The sequence below is a fragment of the Rutidosis leptorrhynchoides genome, chromosome 7, assembly GCF_046630445.1.
Source record: "Rutidosis leptorrhynchoides isolate AG116_Rl617_1_P2 chromosome 7, CSIRO_AGI_Rlap_v1, whole genome shotgun sequence".
In the NCBI taxonomy this organism is placed as follows: domain Eukaryota; kingdom Viridiplantae; phylum Streptophyta; class Magnoliopsida; order Asterales; family Asteraceae; genus Rutidosis; species Rutidosis leptorrhynchoides.
In genome coordinates, this window is record NC_092339.1 from 70,110,305 (window position 1) to 70,130,842 (window position 20,538).

A 20,538-nucleotide genomic window follows, 5' to 3' on the forward strand; every position below is an offset into this window, starting at 1 on the left:
TTCGTAGATCTCCATAACTAGGCACCCAAATTCTTCCGGCGAAATATCGGAGTCCGGTTTCTTTAACTTCGAATCGAGAGGTGAGGACGTTCAAGTGTTCGAGAGAGATGTTTTCATCCTTGAGAGCCTCATCTTGGGCTACCCGAATTTGGCTATTAAGGTTTGTGTGGATGGTGATGTTTAAGGCTCGGACACGAAGAGGCACCGCTCTTTCTTTTCGACTTAAGGCATCGGCTACTACATTTGCCTTCCCAGGATGGTAACGAAGCTCGCAATCGTAATCGTTTAAGGTTTCAATCCACCTTCGTTGTCTCATGTTTAGTTGCTTTTGATCGAAAATGTGTTGAAGGCTTTTGTGATCGGTGAAGATAGTACTCTTGGTTCCATAAAGATAGTGTCTCCACATTTTAAGTGCAAAGACAACGGCTCCGAGTTCGAGATCATGTGTCGTATAGTTTCGTTCATGAATTTTGAGTTGTCGAGAAGCATAAGCAATGACTTTCGTTCGTTGCATCAATACACACCCAAAACCATGTTTTGAGGCATCGCAATATACAACAAAGTCATCATTGCCTTCGGGAAGTGACAAGATAGGAGCGGTGGTTAGCTTCGTTTTCAAGATTTGGAATGCGGATTCATGTTCGGTCGCCCAAATGAATTTCTTTCCCTTGTGAGTCAATGCGGTTAGAGGACGTGCAACCAAAGAGAAATTTTCGATGAATCTACGATAGTACCCGGCGAGACCCAAAAATTGACGAATGTGAGTAGGAGTAGTAGGAGTCTCCCATTTGCTAATGGCTTCGATTTTCGTTGGATCGACTTTAATACCTTGGTCACTTACAACATGACCAAGAAATTGAACTTCCTTTAACCAAAATTCACACTTGGAGAATTTGGCATAGAGTTGTTCTTGTCTTAAAAGTTCAAGCACAAGTCGGAGATGTTGTTCGTGCTCTTCTTCATTTTTAGAATAGATCAATATGTCATCAATGAACACAATAACGAATTTATCGAGATACGGTTTGCACACGCGGTTCATAAGATCCATGAACACCGCCGGTGCGTTAGTGAGACCAAATGGCATGACAAGGAATTCATAACTACCATAACGAGTTCGGAAAGCGGTTTTGGAGACATCTTCCCCCTTAACCCTCAATTGATGATAACCCGAGCGGAGATCGATTTTCGAATATACACAAGACCCTTGTAGTTGATCAAAGAGGTCATCGATGCGAGGAAGAGGATATCGGTTCTTAACCGTCAATTTATTTAGTTCACGATAATCAATGCACATTCGTAGGGATCCGTCTTTCTTTTTAACAAACAAAATCGGAGCGCCCCAAGGTGAATGGCTAGGTTGGATAAAACCACGATCAAGTAGTTCTTGGATTTGACTTTGCAATTCTTGCATTTCGGATGGGGCGAGTCTATATGGTGCACGTGCTACGGGTGCGGCTCCCGGAATAAGATCGATTTGGAATTCGACCGGTCGATGAGGCGGAAGACCCGGCAATTCGTCGGGAAATACATCGGAATAGTCACTAACAATTGGCACATCATCGATGTGCTTCTCATCGGACTCGACTTTCTTAACGTGAGCAAGGATCGCAAAACAACCCTTACGGAGCAGTTTTCTAACTTTAAGGCACGAAACGAGGTTGAGTCTGGTGCAACTCTTATCGCCATAGACAATCAATGGTTCACCATTCTCGATAGGAATTCGGATTGCGTGAAGATCGCAAAGAATGTGAGATTTATTTTTGACCATCCAATTCATACCGATTATTACATCAAAACTCCCTAATTCCATGGGTATCAAGTCAATTTCAAATTCATTACCCAAAATGTTTAAAGTACACCCCCGGTAATATGTGTCGGCACTTAAGAGTTTTCCGTCGGCCACTTCGATGGAATAAGTAGTATCTAAAGGGTGTGGTGGAGTGCAAAGGGTAGGAGCCAAAGTCTTAGACACAAAACATTTATCGGCACCCGAATCGAATAAGCAAGTAACATAAGAGTTGTTGAGAAGAAACGTACCCGTGACTAGTTCATTGTCATCTCGGGCTTCCTCGGTGTTGATGTTAAAGGCTCGACCTCGGTTGTTGGGGTTGGCTTTCTTTTTCGGGCATTCGTTCTTATAATGGCCCGTTTGGCCACATTCGTAACAAGTGACCGTTTTTGGAGGGTTGGGCCCCTTTCGAGCAACGGGGGCGACGCTTGTGCAATTGTTGGCCCTATGACCAACACCTTGGCAACGGTGACAAACTAGCTTGTTACATTCACCGTGATGATGCTTGTGGCATTTGTTACAAAAAGGTAAGTTTCCGACATAACCCTTCTTGCCGTCGTTGTTGAAAGGCTTTTTGGTGAAGGTGTTGTTGTTGTAGTTGGTTGATGGAGTGGCTTCCCATTTCCTTTTGTTGCCACCCGACTTGTCCTCGGCCTTAGGAGCCGGCACTACGATTTCGTCAACCGTTTCGATTAATTGACGGGCCATATTCATAGCGGCTTGATGAGTAGCGGGTTTGGATGACATCACCCCTTGTTTGATGCTTTTTGGAAGACCGAGCATGTAGAGCTCAATCCTTTGAGATTCGGGGTTAACAAGATTAGGACACATTAAGGATAGTTCGGCGAAGCGTTGATTATAAGCTTTAAGATCGTTTCCGACCGCTTTCAAAGCTCTTAGTTCTTCCTCGAGCTTTCGGGTTTCTTCGCGCGGAAAGTATTCGACAATCATCTTTTCCTTCAAATCGGCCCAAGAGAGGGCATGAGCTTCATCGGTACCCACCGATTGAACATAGGTGTTCCACCAAGTGAGAGCAACACCGGAGAACGTGTGAGTGGAGTATTTGACTTTGTCTTGATCCCGACAACCGCTTATGCTAAAGACGGCCTCGGTTTGTTCAAACCAACGAGTAAGCACAACCGGTCCACCGGTTCCATCATAAGTGTGAGGTTTGCACCCCATGAAAGCTTTGTAGGAGCATCCCTCGTTTGAGTTACCGGCCCCATTGTTGTTGTTGTTGTTGTTGTTGTGGTTGTTGTTATTGTTATTGTTGTTGGAAGAGTGACCGGCCATGGCCGCATCTACGGCGGTAGCTATCATCCGTTCGAGAGCTTGTTCGGGAGTTTCATTGCGGCGTACACGACGAGGAGCCATTGTTCCTTCAAGACACAAGAATATCATTGATTAGTATTCTCAATAATACTAACCGTGATATAGAATAAAGATAAAGAGAAGTTTTTTTTTTTTTTTTTTTTTTTTTTTTTTTTTTTTTTTCGACTCGCCTTAAATTCTTTATGTCATAATGTCGGAACGTTCATACGAGTCACCGTAATATAATCCCGGAAATTATATTACCCTGATTCATATGTGCATTCGGCATCATTTCATATAGTCAAGGTGGCGTGTCAATCAAATTAAACAACGTGAGATTAAGATGAACTAAGAGTAGATATGAGTAGAAACGTTCGAGTATAAATGCACAAGTAGTCAAGTAATTCCTACTTCAAGTCTATATGCCGGTTGTAGTCTAGACTCACCAATGTACCCTATGACTCGGGGTTGACACTAATGAACTCTAAATCCCTACAACCAAAGCTCTGATACCACTTGTAGCGACCCCGACAAATCGTCAAATGACGGCGTCATCTACGTATGGTCCCATTACATGGTCGTAAGTCTTTATAACAAAGTTTGACCGAAAAGTATGTCGCATTCATTTCATAAATAAGGGTGTTTCAAAGTTTACAAAAGTAGTTTCCATAACAAGTACATAACAATGTTTAAAGTTTGTATGAAACACATGCGACACGATTAAAAGTAGTCAAAAAGACGCTCCACGTATGCAAGTATACTCGACATCCAATGCAAGTATCAAATAGTATGTGCGGAAGCATGTATCACCTAATGTTCAAGGACCTGAGAAAAACATAGAGAATCTGTCAACGAAAACGTTGGTGAAATCATAGGTTTAAATAAGTAAAGGAGTAATAGTAAGTTGAACCACAAGATTTGCAACATCAATAAAGCCATAGTACATTCTAAAAGTTAATATTCACGAGCACCCAATTATCAAAGCTTAACGTTCCGTCCGTTGAATACCCCATCAATTAGTGCTAGAACAACACTGTTCCCGAAAATATATTTCATTCGTAAACGGTAGCGAACCGTTTGAATGAGGGTTTGTCAAACCCATATGGCCATATAACATAAGTTCTCGCTTACACCATCTGATGTAACTAATGATAATCGGATTGAGGATTTTTGTTCTAAACTCGTATGTAGAATGTTTGTTTTCCCGTTCTTGTGTTCACTTAGTTCAAAAGAATCGTTTATGTTTTCTCATCCCAAAAGTAAGTTTAAAAGAGTAAAAGTGGGACTATGATCTCACCTTGTATGCACGAACCAAAAAGTACTTCGACAAGTAACGTGTGCAAAGAACAATGCTATTCTTGACCTAAACAAATAGGTTGTATTAATAACGATAGTCACGAAGGGTCAAAGATGTTCAATTAGTCCTATGGCTCAATACGACTCGATTAATATAGCATGTGAATCAAATCATCAAGTTTCATGCAAGACACAAGTATAAAAGCATGTTAGAAAGATTGCATAATTTATTGGTTAAGTTTGACAAAAAGTCAAACTTGGTCGGTCAAAGTCAACGAAAAAGTCAACACGTTCGGGTCGTGTCCCGAACTATTTTTCTGAGGTTTTTAATCATGTATGAGCATGCTAGGACAAGTTACATGTGAATCGGAGGTGCGTAGCATAGCAAACATTATTCGAAAATTGACCAAATTGGACAGACCCAATCGGCGCGCCGCGCGGGGGGTATGGCGCGCCGCGCCACCCTGCTGCTTCAGCTATTTTTCTGCTTTTTAAATGTGCACGAACCAAAACCAATTCTAACACAATTCTTGACCCGCAAACGCTTATAACGCCTATCATACATCGTTGGAAAGGTATTTTGACAAGGAATGCAACTAAACACATATCATCAATCAAGCTTGCACTTATGACAAACAAAACCGCATTTAATGTTCCATAATCAATGCATTCAAGTCAATATTGCAATTTAATGATTTGGCAACCAAATTACATGTACAATATGCCGTTTCGAAGGTAATTAAGCATACAACACAACCTAACACTTACAATTAACATCTCATGTCATTTAATGCATCAAGAATCCATTCCTAGTTCGTGAAACCCTAACCAAAAGTCACCAAATTTCATAATCAAGTTTAAGGGGTTTCTTGATCAATCTTTACATCATAATGGAGCTAGTAACACTAAGAACAAGATTAAAACATGAAGTCTTAGCATCTAACAACATATGAACACTTAAAACTCAAGATTAAGCATGTTAACTTTCCATATGAACTAGTTACACCAAAATGGCAAGAACAAGCATACAAATCACATAAACAAACTAGACTTGAGCCATAGACACTAATTAACAACCTTTTAACTCAAAAATCTCAAGAACACATAAAATTAGTGATTTTAGAAAGTTACCCAAATGTAATGAGGTTGGTATGGAATCGAAGAGGAGATCACGAGGAGTTCAAATACGTAATTTGTTTGGCAAGATAATCACTAGCTCGATTTAAGATGATGATTCTTTGATGGAGCAAATTTAAGGAAAATGTGAAAGTAGGAGAAATAAAGGAAAATGAAATGAAAATGTGAATGAGTGGATAGAAAGGGTGTTGACCACCACTTTGACCTAGTGGTTTCTTTGACACTTTGACAAGTTTAGTCCCTCATGTTTTAATCGGGTGCGTTAAATTACCTAAACAAGATAATTTGAAACGCGTATCAACGAGACGTGTTATAAACATATAACGGAACATAAATAGTTAAACGGAAAAGTAAACGGAAAAAGGCGGGATGTTACATTTATGTCTCAACCTCTTTACTTTTTCATCGAGTATAGCAATCGGCTTCTCAACATACTCTAACTTGTTGTTTAGCTCAATCTCGCCTAATGGTACCCATGAAGAATCATCCGCAAGACACTTACGGAGATGGGAAACATGAAATGTATTATGGATCCCCGCAAGCTCTTCGAGTAATTCCAAATGATACGCAACTTCACCAACACGAGCTAAAATCTTAAACGGCCCAATAAACCGAGGAGCTAACTTTCCTCGTTTTCGAAACCGAATAACACCTTTCCATGGCGAAATTTTAAGCATCACCATGTCGCCTTCTTGGAATTCGATCTGTCGCCTTCGTTTGTCGGCATACGACTTTTGTCTATCTTGAGCCTTTTTCAAATGAGCCTGAATCATATCGATCTTTCTATTCGTCTCTAAAACCAAATCGGTACTCCCGATTTCTCTTTGACCCACTTCACCCCAACAAATGGGAGTTCGACACCTTCGCCCATAAAGCATATCATACGGTGGCATTCCAATACTAGCATGATAGCTATTATTGTACGAGAATTCCACCAAAGGCAAGTGCTCATCCCAACTACCACCGAAATCGATAATACACGCCCGTAACATATCCTCCAATGTCTGATTCTTACGTTCGGTTTGACCGTCCATTTGAGGATGATACACCGTGCTCAATTTCAATTGTGTACCCATATCTTCATGAAACTTTTCTCAAAACCGATATGTGAAACGGGTATCTCGATCAGAAATAATAGATATAGGAACCCCATGCCTTGATATCACTTCCTTGATGGACAACTTAGCCAAAGTCTCCGATGATATCGCTTCCCGAATGGGAAGAAACAAGGCACACTTCATCAACCGATCAACTATTACCCAAATCGAATCAAATTGGGTTCTCGCCGTCCTTGGTAACTTTGTAAAGAAATCCATGGTAATGTGCTCCCATTTCCATTTTGGAATTTCTAACAGTTGTAACATACCATACGGCTTTTGGTGTTCGGCCTTAACTTGCAAACACGTGACGCATTGTTCAACATACTTAACAACATCACGTTTCATGCCCGGCCACCAATACTCCTTTCTTAAATCAAGATACATTTTCGTTGCGCCCGGGTGAATGGAATACTTTGACTTATGCGCTTCATCAAGTAGCACTCATCGATTATTACCCATTTTAGGCACCCACACCCGTCCTTGAAAGGATAACAAACCATGCGGGCCTAAGGTAATAAACTCCGTTTGGCCCACGATTCGCTCCTCATGTTTTGTAAGATCATGTTTTCCAGTTATGTTGGACACCGTCCAACAGGGAGGGACGCCGTCCCAGTGTGAAGGACTGGACGTCGTCTAGTATTCTGGACGCCGTCCAGATGACCTGACGCCAGCTTTTGTGTTTTTGATATTTAAAAGGGGCAACTTGGTAATTTCACATTGTGGACGACTTGAAGGCCCTAGATCAGTTTGTGGAGCCTCATTTACTCCATTTACAACCACCAAACCTCTTCCACTTAAATTCTAGAGATAGAGAGTGATTCAAGTGTAAGAAAGCTCAAATCGAAGTGGAAGAAGCTTGTTTCGGGTTAGAGCTCGAGCATTAAAGTTGTTCATCTCCTCACTAGCTACATTTTGATTGTAGTGGTAAGTCTTAACCTTGATTTCCTTACTATTAATTGTTTAAGGGTTAGGGTTTGGGTTAGTGATGAGTATAAAACCCATTTGTTAGTGATTTGGGGATTTTTGGGTGAGTTTGGGTCATGAAGACTCAAAGGATGACTAACCTAGGGTTTTGAAATGCTAAATGTGTTTATGAGTCTTAAATTGGTTAGTTAACTACTAGCACACCTAAATATTATGTAAGTGGGTGTTATTTGGGTATGTGGTGACCCGAATGGGTGTGGAAACCTCGAATGGGTAAAACGGGTCTTTGATGACCTAAGTTGTCTTGTTAGGGTGAAAATTCGATAACATTGTGATTATATGGGTATTAAGACCATAAATGACTAGAGATAGGGTTTTGGTGAAGTTGACGCATTATTAGGGTTAAGCGTGCAAATGGGTCGGAATTGCACCTTGGGTCAAAAGGCTCTAGAATGTTGAATGAGTTGGTTGACCAACTTGAGTTGTGATTGATTATGTGCTAAATGTAATAGGTACGTTACATTGAAGTTGCAAGCTCGGTTGTCTTTCACAAAGGGCACTAAGGTGAGTGGAATAATTATATGCGTAGATATATAATGTATTTATTTGTGTAGCGTGAGATTGGAAGTGTCGATGTGCTAAGACACCACGTTCACGTGACGAGTGAAGTGTCGATGTGCTAAGAAACCACTCAAAGTAATATGACGGGTGAAGTATCGATGTGTTAAGACGCCACCCGGGGTGAAGTGTCGATGTGTTAAGACGCCACCCGGGGTGAAGTGTCGATGTCTTAAGACACCACCCGAAGTGAAGTATCGATGTGCTAAGATGCCACTCCAAGAAATTAATGGATGAAGTGTCGATGTGTTAAGACACCACCCGGAGTGAAGTATCGATGTGCTAAGATGCCACTCCAAGAAATTAACGGATGAAGTGTCGATGTGTTAAGACGCCATCCGGGGTGAAGTATCGACGTGTTAAGATGCCACCCCAAGTAAGATAAAGGGTGAAGTGATGAAGTGTTAAGGCGCCACTCGAGGTGAAGTATTGACGTGTTAAGATGCCACCTCAAGTAATATGAAGAGTGAAGTGTCGAAGTGTTAAGACACCACTCGGGGTGAAGTGTCGACGTGTTAAGATGCCACCCAGGGTGAAGTATCGAAGTGTTAAGATGCCACCATTGGGATTAGTATACGACGTTTTAAGTACTCTAACGGTTGTTATGAACACCGATGGGAAATTCGAGTACCATTCCTTGTGCTATTGGTTAACCATGGTTATTTGTGTTGTAGTGTAACATACTATATTATTCGGGTTATATATATATATATATATATATATATATATATATATATATATATATATATATATATATATATATATATATATATATATATATAATATATATATATATGCCTTTGTCATTGCTAGCTTGCGGTATTGGAGGTTACTAGCTTTGTATTTGAGATTATAAGCTAATTGTGTTGCTAGCATCTATGCGGTATGTGAGTAAGTGATTGCAAGTAGGTATATTATATATGTATGTGTATAATTATTGCATTCACTAAGCGTTTTGCTTACCCTCTCGTTGTTTACCTCTTTTTAGGCTCCGGCGTGGATAAGGGCAAAGGTATTCGGTTGGATTAGTGGTCTCCCGCTTATTTTGATAGGGGATGCTTTTGGGTTAGCTTTTGGAAGTTCGGCCAAGATTTGGGTAGTTTAACCCCAAACACCAAGCTCTAGGTGTCGTTTGGAAATTAAACTCTTATGGTCGGAACTTTTATTTTTGAACGAAATCCGTAAAATGGGCGATTGTGGGCCCGATGATGTAAAACTTGTTTCGATGTTGGAAATCTATTAGTTTTACTTAAATTGATATGTTGTAAAAAGGTTTTCGTTTGATAATGCCGGGAAGCGGGATTTCCGCTCACATAAGTGAGCACGGGGATCAGTCCCCGATAGTGCAATGGGACGCCGTCCAAAAAGGCTGGACGCCGTTCAGGCTTTCAGTACTGGACGCCGTCCAAGAACCTGGACGCCGTTCAGATGTACAGGTCCAGAAATTTTTTTTTATGGCGTATTTTTGGTATAACGAAGTCGGGTCGTTACATGTTTGTTGTTAACAAAAGCTTCGATTTGAATTTCACCAAGCTTTACAAGAAAATCGTTAGTAATAATCATGCGTAACGATCCTACTCGTATCGTCGGATGTTGACTCTTTCGACTCAACGCATCCGCAACTACATTTGCCTTGCCCGGATGATAAAGTATTTCACAATCATAATCTTTTACTACGTCCATCCATCTACGTTGACGATAATTCAAATCTCTTTGATCAAAAAGATGCTTCAAACTCTTATGATCCGAATAAATCGTACACTTAACACCATACAAGTAATGTCGCCAAATTTTCAACGCATGCACAACTGCCGCCAACTCAAGATCATGAGTCGGATATCTCGTTTCGTGTTCCTTTAATTGTCGAGAGGCATAAGCGATGACTTTACCTCTTTGCATTAGAACACACCCGAGCCCATTTAAAGACGCATCACAATAAACCGTCATGTCTTCTACACCTTCCGGCAATACTAACACCGGAGCTTGGCATAACTTCTCTTTTAACAATTGAAAAGCAATTTCTTCTCGTTCTCCCAATTGAATCTAGCATTCTTTCTCATCAATTTCGTCAATGGAGAAGCAATCTTAGAAAAGTCTTGGATAAACCGACGATAATAATCGGCCAATCCGAGAAAACTTCGAATTTCCGTAGGCGTAGTCGGTTTTCCCCAACTCTTCACCGTCTTAATCTTCCCCGGATCTACTTGAATACCTTCTTTATTCACAATATGGCCAGGGAATTGAACTTCCCTTAGCCAGAATTCACATTTGGAGAATTTAGCATACAACTTCTCCTTTTGCAACGTCTTCAACACTTCACGCAAATGGTGTTCATGTTCCTTCATACTCTTAGAATAAACAAGTATGTCGTCAATGAACACAATTACTGACTTGTCCAACATAGGTTGGCACACTCGGTTCATAAGATCCATGAATGCCGCCGATGCATTCATAAGACCAAAGGGCATGACTACAAATTCAAAATGCCCGTAACGAGTTCGAAACACCGTTTTCTCTATGTCTTCCTCACGAACCCGCACTTGGTGATAGCCGGAACGTAAGTCAATCTTAGAAAAATACATTGCACCTTGGAGTTGGTCAAACAAATCGTCAATCCGAGGCAATGGATAACGATTCTTGATCTTCACTTTGTTCAACTCCCGATAATCGATGCACATCCGCATACTACCATCTTTCTTCTTCACAAACAAAACCGGAGCACCCCATGGCGAGGAACTCGGTCGAATAAAACCCTTTTCAAGCAACTCTTGGGTTTGATTTAACAACTCTTGCATTTCCGTTAGCGCTAAACGGTAAGGAGTTTTAGCAATGGGAGTAGCTCCTGGAACCAACTCAATGCGAAATTCAACTTATCTTTCCGCCGGAACACCTGGTAACTCATCCAGAAACACGTCTTCAAATTCATTTACCACCGGAATTTCACGAATGGGTGGTGGCTCATCACGAGTATCAACAACATGGGCAAGGAAAGCCATGCCACCACTAACAAGGAAACGACGTGCCCGTGCAAAAGTGCATATCGGCACAAGTCTTCTTCGCTTATCGCCATGAATAATTAACTCTCCCCCACCTGGGGTCTTCACGCGAATGAATTTATCATGGCATGCAATATCGGCTCTATTACAATAAAGCCAATCCATACCAACAACAATATCAAAATCACCCAAAGTCATCGGAATGAGATAGATTTCAAAAGTTTCGGTACCAAAAACAACATTACAATTTTTACAAACATCAACCCCTAGCATCGTTTTACCATCCGCTATTTCGACTTCTACCGGATGACTTAACTTAGCTAGCGGTTTATTCAACTTAGGCACAAATCTTGGAGACCCAAACGACAAGTTAGCACCACTATCAAAAAGTATACGTGCCGGACTAGAGTTAACCATGAAAGTACCTGAGACGACTTCATTGGATTATTTGGATTCTTCATTCGTCATCAAGTAGTTGTGACCCCTAGCCGTACCCACCGCTTTCTCTAATTTATTAACATGATCATTGTTCAAATTGGGACATTCCGGCCTCTTGTGCCCTTCTTTACCACAATTATAACAAGTGAGTTTGGTTGTAGAAGGAGGGTTGGTGCAATCACGGGCCATATGTCCCTTTCGTCCACAATTGTGACAAGAATAACGGAACTCTCCGGGAACACTTTTCTTCACACTACCGACACTCTCGGTTGCACCCTTACTCTTCTTGTTCGAATGACTTGTAGCTTCGAACTTTCTCTTGCCAAAAGTAAAGCCACTCTTTCTTAACACGAGCGCCTCAAAACCTTTGGCCATATTGAACAACTCATCGAAGCTTTTCACCACGTTTACACTAATATTTTCTTGATAACTATCATTCAAGATTCGATAGAAGTCTTCCTTCAACATTTTATCATTCCCGACATACTCCGGGCAAAATTGGGTCTTAGACAAAAAAACGAATTTGAGAATGTTCAAATCCATCGACCATTGCCTCAAGGAACGTAATTCGTCCTTAAGCCTTGTAAGATCGGCCGAAGTTCGGTATTCGTCTAAAAATTCCACCTTGAATTCATCCCAAGTGAATTCCATGCATTGCTCTTCACCATAAACTTGGATCTTCGCGTCCCACCATAACTTGGTATCGCCCCTCAACATGCTACAACCGTACCTCGTCTTTTTATCAAGAGGGCATTCACAAGTACAGAAAGCCCCCTCCATGTCGAAGATCCACCGGGCACTCTTAAGTGGGTCCCGTTCGCCCTCAAATGTAGGAGGTTGAGCATCTTTAAAATTCTTATAGAAAAAGTCTCGTCTCCCAACATTGTCCTCTTGAAGGACAACTTTAATTTGCTCCTTTACTACGTTGACTAATTGCTCGTCAACCGTATCTACAAACATCTTCTTAACATCTTCTAGGAAAGACGCATGATGACTTTTCAAAATGGCCTCAACCTTAGCCGTGAACTGGGGGTCCTCGCTCGTGCCCCCATTTTCGGTGTCGTGTCTGTTTCTCATCTTCATTCTATAAAACGGAAGAGGTTAAATAACGAAACGAAAGACATGACACATATATACACATTACCACCTCATATTGCTCAACAATCGTCGTACATTGCTTGTTTGACACGATTTGCACCCCTAATAATGGTAGCTAGTCATTACTACGCGAGCACATCGCATTAACTCACTAGTACAACGTCTATCTCGCTTGATGATTGCAAATACAACACAAAACAAATAGCGCAAGGTTAGTTCACATAAACCTATGCACTAACAATTCCCAATCCGACCAGAAGTCCTACAAGTCTCGCATAAAGCGCACACACAATAAAGTCTAAGTCTAGGCACCTATCTCAAGTCGCCTAAATCCCTTAGACCATGCTCTGATACCACTTGAAACAACCCAACCCGTATTCCATACGATAATTTTTTTTTAAAAAAATGATAAACCATTAGCGCCAAAATTAAACGGTTACATATAACCCATTAAACAACATCTCAAGTTAAATATTTACAAACAGCACGAAGGCCCTTAACAAATGTAATACAAGTTTGACCCATTCACAAATGATAGTTTTAAACCAAACAACACTTCGAGCATGGTTTGGGGCTAAACTACCAAAATCACTAGGCCAACTTCAAAAGCTTCAACAAGCATCACCAAGGGACACCTAGTGCCCAACAACCCCTTTTCCCCTATCCGCACCTGCATCTAAAAAGATAAACAACGAGAGGGGTAAGATAATGCTTAGTGAGTGCAACAATTATACGAATACATATACAACCTACTTACTTGCAATCACTTACGCATTTACCGCATACATGCTAGCAATATAAATAATAATACCATCGCAAGTATAATAACTAAACTTCCAATCACACGAGCCAGCATAAGTTAGCATATTAATAGCATATAGTTCACAATTCAATATGCTAAATACAATTCACACAGCCATGGTTAACCAATCGTACAAGGGAACGGTACTTGAAAGACCGTCGGAGTTCATAACATCCATTAGTGTTACTTAAACACCGCGTAATCACTAATCCCCCGGGTGATGTCTTAAACACCGCGACTAACTCACCCACACGACAATGTGGACTCTTGAACACCGCGACGATTCCACATGTCAATCAAAACAATGAGTGGTGTCTTGAACACCGCGACAATTCCACTCCCATGACAATGTGGCGTCTTGAACACCGCGACAATACCACATGTCAATCAAAACAATGAGTAGTGTCTTGAACACCGCGAAAATACTACTCGTTACTTAGAATGTGGTGTCTTAAATACCGCGACAATGCCACATTCATACTACACAAATAAATACATTATATACGTACACGCATAATTATTCCACTCACCTTAATACCAAGATGATGATTATGCACTTCCGAAACTTCAAAGCAAAGTACCTAATACATTAAGTACACATTCAATACACAACTTGTGGAACCAACCACCATACTTACACTTGAGCATTTAATGACCCAATTTGCATTAAATAGCTCAACTACACCAAAACCGCCCATAAATGGCCAAGACTCATATTCAATCACTAAAGCTAGCGATTTATAGTCTACTAAATTTAACTAACACGAACTTAGGGTACTTCATACCCATTTCACCCAAACTAGGTCAACATTACCCATTTGACCCATTTTAACACTTAGACTCACAAATCAAGTCAAACTTAACTCATTAACAATTCATTCATCAATTTAAAAGTGTAAAGTGACTAACAACACCATTTGACACTTACAACCTCAATTCACAAGACCAAACCCTAGGTCATAGTCATTTGGGTTTTCCTTACATCAACATAACCCAAGTTCACCCATTTAACGCCCAAATGGGTCTTACAAGCCTCTAATGGCCAAACCCTAGCCATAAATTAACTAAAACTCAAAATACGGAGTTAAGACTTACCAACACTATTGGGTCGTAGCTAAGAACAAGTAGAACAACTTTACTTCTTGCTCCAAAGATCGATTCACAATTCTTCACTCTCGAATCTTACTTTTAATTTAAATGGGTTTTATGTTTTGAGAGTAAATAGAAGAAGAAAAGAGAAAAGAAATTGAATAAGTGAGATAAGTGGTTGAGGTTTAAAGCTCCAATCGGATCCATACGCGAAAAGACGAGAATACCATTGGTTAGGGTGCCAATGTGACGTCCAATCCTCACTAAGGAGTATCGAACGCACATCGACAAAGGAAACTATAACTTTAGGAATTCATGGTTTCTTGATCTCCCGTTTTGCGGTGCGCTCTTGAAACTATAATTCTTAGTAATCACAAATGACTCTCGGCAACGGATATCTCGGCTCACGCATCGATGAAGAACGTAGCAAAATGCGATACTTGGTGTGAATTGCAGAATCCCGTGAACCATCGAGTTTTTGAACGCAAGTTGAGCCCAATACACTGGATTTTCGAGCTGTCTTAAACCACTCCTGACTTTGATTTGCTTTATTGGTCGCGGCGCACCCAAAATCTCCGCGGCGCGGCAATGGCCTGTAACTGGCCATTTTGACAACTTAACACAACTATCAATTTATTCGACTTGTACACCTCGTTCACGCTTCCTACATACGTTTAAACTTCGTCTTTAAGTCTCACATGACTTAACACTATCAAAACCCATGCATATACTTATACATGCATACATTCTCAAACATATACATAAGAATATATCTCGTATACATCGAGTTAACACTTTATATCGTTTAATCACATAAACAAGCGAAATATAAACGTTCTAACGATTAAATAAGTACCTTAAGACACGTATGAAGAAAACGGGATGTTACATTAACGCAGTAGTGTATAGTAAGTGTTTTCAGTGGGTTTTTAACTGAACATATGGACCGTTGTTACTCTTAATTAACGTAGTAGTGTTTGATAATTCTTTCAAATGGTTTCAACAAGACACAATGACGTTATTACTAATTTTGATAATGATAACAGTAATGTAAACTTTAACAAAAGATATGTAATAGGCTGTGTCGTCTTTCCGGGAATTGTATCGATACATGTCCACATCATCCGAGGATTAAAAAAAATACATAATACAAAATAAATGGTGGAACATGGTATATAACTTCGTAAATTATGAAGCTGAATTTATTTATAACGAATTGGAGAATTTTTATAGAGTTGTGAAATGCAACAGACAATTAATTGGAGTAATTACATATTAGTTTGACAACATTATCATTTTTACGACATGATTCATCAGGTCGACGAAATTATGTTCATAAGAAAACTGTCTTTAAATGAAAGAATTCACATCAACTGGGTAAGAGTGGTGAACACTAATGAAGATCTGTTTGTTGGAAAATTTGACGGCTGAATGACTGTGGCTGTAAAGATGATCAATGATGCAGAACGTTTCTCAAAATATTATTATACGTTTATGACTCTTATGCCAAATCCATGTGAAAATATTATAAGTTTTTATGGAGCAAGATATTTATTAGAAAGAAAAGATACAAGAAAAAGCGGATTATGCTATTACATCGTTTATTAGTGTATTTATATTTATATGTTAAGGTTCAACGTATTATGCTATTACATTGTTTATTTTTCTTAGCGTTTTGACACCTTAGAAAATTTTTAAATCCACCACTGATTCAATGACCCTCCTTTCTGAAAACATTGGTGCAAAAGTCCCCGGTGGTGCAAGTGTAATAAAGTAATTTCATGGTAGAAACTTGTTTAAAACTAGCTTTAACTAGATAAAGTTCGGACCGCGCGTTGCGGCGGTTGCATTTAAATATATGTTGCTTGGTATCTGTTTAGACGATATTTATGTACAAAATGCATACGTATGTTTTCTACTTATTACATACATATATAATGTTGTACATTTGAAAATTTTGCGAACAAAATATTTAAAGAAAACACGATAATTTCAAACGTAATGTTCTTTTTCTGACTCTTTCTCTTCTTTAATTCTATCAAAATCACCAAGCCTTGTTGAAGAACCCCATCGTTAATGTATCGTCTTGTACAACCCACTTTAAAAGACTCGTCTTTAATTCTTACATATTCTTTTAATTGAATTACGGATAGAGACGAAGTTTGTATACGATTTACTAATTAATCCATTGTAATGTTGTTGGTTTGCGCCCCTTCATAGTTTCTTGCTAGCGAGGTGGTACTTTAATAAATTGTAATGTTAAAAAAAATTAATGTTTTCTTTAACTCTCCCCAAGAAAAACAAATATACCTAATGGCACACGCGTTGCGATTAAACATTTTAACGTCTTTTATGAAACTTAAATGTTGAGCGAGAACTGAGATAAAAAGTTGCGAACAAATATATAATTTGCTCTAGTCATCCACTTGATATAATTAATTGAGTTTATTTCTTATATATATATATATATATATATATATATATATATATATATATATATATATATATATATATATATATATATATATATATATATATATAGTAGAGGGATCAAATGAGAACTTTTTTGGTGTGAGAACCTTGAGAACTCAAAAATACACTGAAATTCGAAAAAAAGGGAAATTCGAGCAAAAAAAAGTGGCGGGCGAGCACAAAAGGGGATAGTCGAGCAAAAAACAAGAAAGTCGAACAAAAAAAATGGCGGCCGAACAAAAAAAAGAAAGTCGAACAAAAATTGTGATATTCTAACAAAAATGTGTTCTACATTTTGATAGTCGAACAAAAAAATGTAGAACACAGCGGTAGTCGAACAAAAATGTGTTCTACATTTTTGTAATTCGAACAAAAAAATGGAGGCCGAACAAAAATTGTGATATTCGAACAAAAATGTGTTCTACATTTTTAATAGTCGAACAAAAAAATGTAGAACACATGATAGTCGAACAAAAATGTGTTCTACATTTTTGAAAAGAAAAAAAAAATTTGCTCGACTATGATTTTTTGTTCGTCCGTGTTTTTTGTTTTTGCTCGAATTTCCTTTTTTTTGTTCGTCCGTGTCCCTTTTTGCTCGAATTTTAGTGTATTTGAAGTTCCTAGAGTTCTCACACTAAAAAAGTTCCCACTGGATCCTCTCCATATATATATATATATATATATATATATATATATATATATATATATATATATATATATATATATATATATCCAAAATGTTTGTTATAAAAAATACCCCTTTTTAAATATAGTTAATTGCGTTTTGTTCGTAAAATTATTTCGAGTTGAACGGTGATGACAAAGAAACCTATCCCGCGACGAAAAAAAAGAAATTTCGTCAAAAAATTAGGTGGATTTTATTTAGTGATTATTATATTAAATTAAAAGTTATATTTTAACCCCCCATATTACTATTGAGATTACAACTTTTACCCCTAAATTATTACATTCTTTACCCCTCAAGTATAACCCATTTGACATAAGCTTTCCTTGGCCAAAACTGCATTGTCTTATGGATAAAACACCAAAAATATGGTTGAAATTAGTACATTTTGATCCTTGGCCAAAACTGCATTGTCTTGTGGATAAAACGACCAAAAATATGGTTGAAATTAGTACATATTGAAATGAAATGAAATGAAATATACATGAAGCTGAACTCATAAACACCTTTTCATATTTCTTGTTTAAGGGAAATAATTTAGTGGTAGTATCATAATGTACATCCTGTATAAGATGCAGTTTATCACTGGCAGTCCTTAGTGAGTGCATCACACTTTTTTTTTTTTTGTCGGTTTAGAACACTGTTACAAAAGACCGCGTCTCGACCCGCGTTGGACGGTTTGGTGACTACCCCGTCCCGTCTCGAAGAAAACCGTCTAATATGACAGTTAACGGTCAAAATTCAGGTCAAAATTGAAAAAAAAATCGGATCAAAGTCTGCCAAAATTCGGAAAAGTCAAAAATTCAGTAAAATCGGTCAAATTTGTCGTATTTTAGTTTAAACTTTTTGTATTAAATTAACGGTAATAGCGATTATGGGTACAAATTAGTCAATTAAAGTTTTTGACTTTAAAATATGTATACATATATACATTTATATAATTATATATATAAAAGTCAACTTTGGTCAACATCCGTCTCAACTCACATCTCGAACGTCTCGACCTTTTTAGGACTCAACCGTCTCGACCCCGTCTCACGTCTTTTGCAACCTTGGTTTACAATCACAACGCACACAAAAGTATTACTCCGTAGATTTTAAACCTAATCAGTCCTCAGTTAGGACGATCCATATAAGAAACCAGTTTAGACTAGATCAGTATATCGTACCTTCAAACCGACAACAGTCTGTCCGTATTGACTAGTTCTTGAATCTTGACTGTAATTTTATAGTCAGCTTCTATAACTATCAAATTATAACCTTACAATGTACCTACAACTTCCATCCAATTCGCCAGGAGCGTATATTTGAGACATTCTATACTAATTTCAACGATAAATTGTGTAATACAAATAAGTAGACATAGCCATTGTCAACTTATCTCAACCACATACAATAGTAAATCATACACGAGTATTTAACTTTCAAGTGACGTTAAACCTGACTTAAAGCCTCTGCACCACACAAACAGTGGCTAGTTATCTGCACCTGGTTCACTAAACAAGAACTTACTCCCCAATCGATTTCCTCTTCCTACCAAACATAGAAGATTTTTGTATTCTTGGTCCACCCATTCTCCAACTCTTAAACGCTGCAGTTGACGACTTAGCAACATCGTACACTTCAAAATCAAAAAATGTAAAAATAAATAAATAAAATCACATCAATTATATACTGAATAACTTAGCATAATAAATAATTTATCCAAATCTCACATTTTGTTTCTTCTTTAGTTAACAGCGATAGATATTTTGGAGTCAATGCAGATGATGTAGTATGTGCCTTTATGAGAACTTCCTTATACCTTGTCCGAAAAGCAACTAATAACAAAGGTCCTATCGTTTTATTACCGATCCTGATCCATATAACAAGAAAAATAATTAAAAATTTTCTGGCAGCAATACAAAATCTAAGAACACACATTCGTGAATAATAGCAAGAATCACTACTCACAATTTCACTATCTTGCATCCTAACTCATAAAAATATGAAGAACGAGATCTTAAGTCAACATGTGCACCATCAGCCTCTATTTCTTCCCGAGTTCTGATATAGAAACATGATACATACATGCATATATCACAAAACATCTTAACTAGCTCATATTTAACAAAGATCATAAAGAAGAAAAGAAATAACAAAATTAGCAGATGAATATTGGACTTACTTTTTAGCAAAACATGGAGGAACACTGACAATTACTGTGCGTCTGAGGTGCAGTTCTTGAGCAAGCCAAAAAGGAAATTCGACCTTAGACTTCGGTTCTATCTGATTTGACAAAATGTGTGCATTATACAGTACAGTAATTATTACTACCAATTAACATATTCATAAACCAAATGAAGGTTGAATGATTTACTGTATTTGATTCACTGGATTCAAACAAACCAGTTCCATTTACAGCCTCTTCGAATACTGCTGGAACAAGCTACAAATAAAACAATAGGCATATCATATCATACATATGAATATTGTTAATAAATACAACGAAACAGTAACGAAATAAGTTCCTAACCTCTTCATCTGCAAGAATGTCAACGATGTCATAATATTGTGCCATTGAACAATTAAACAACCAGATCAAACTGCACAGCAATATAATTACTCAATAACATGCTAATCAGTCAATATACTTTTTTAAGTTTAAATAAATCACATGAATTGATAAATTCAGTAAGTCCGTAATCTGTAGTATAGGCTTAATCAAACAGTCCCTAATATACATGATATAAATTAACTAGATGAAGGTCCAACGCGCTTTGCCGCTGTATTTTTGATATGTT

General features: G+C 38.3%; 1 protein-coding gene and 1 pseudogene across 1 annotated transcript; one reads left to right on the plus strand and one right to left on the minus strand.

Annotated features, from left to right (window-relative positions):
* Nucleotides 1-14,977: 14,977 nt before the first annotated feature.
* LOC139860788 (5.8S ribosomal RNA) lies at nt 14,978-15,144 on the plus strand (annotated as a pseudogene).
* Nucleotides 15,145-19,003: 3,859 nt separating this feature from the next.
* LOC139858375 (DNA replication complex GINS protein PSF3-like) lies at nt 19,004-20,324 on the minus strand. The gene is made up of 6 exons (XM_071847227.1): nt 20,271-20,324; nt 20,115-20,183; nt 19,923-20,023; nt 19,709-19,801; nt 19,471-19,610; nt 19,004-19,376 (listed from the first exon to the last, which is right to left on the minus strand). Exons 1-6 carry the CDS (start codon nt 20,313-20,315, stop codon nt 19,264-19,266), a joined length of 561 nt encoding a protein of 186 aa, XP_071703328.1. The 5' UTR covers nt 20,316-20,324; the 3' UTR covers nt 19,004-19,263.
* Nucleotides 20,325-20,538: the final 214 nt, after the last annotated feature.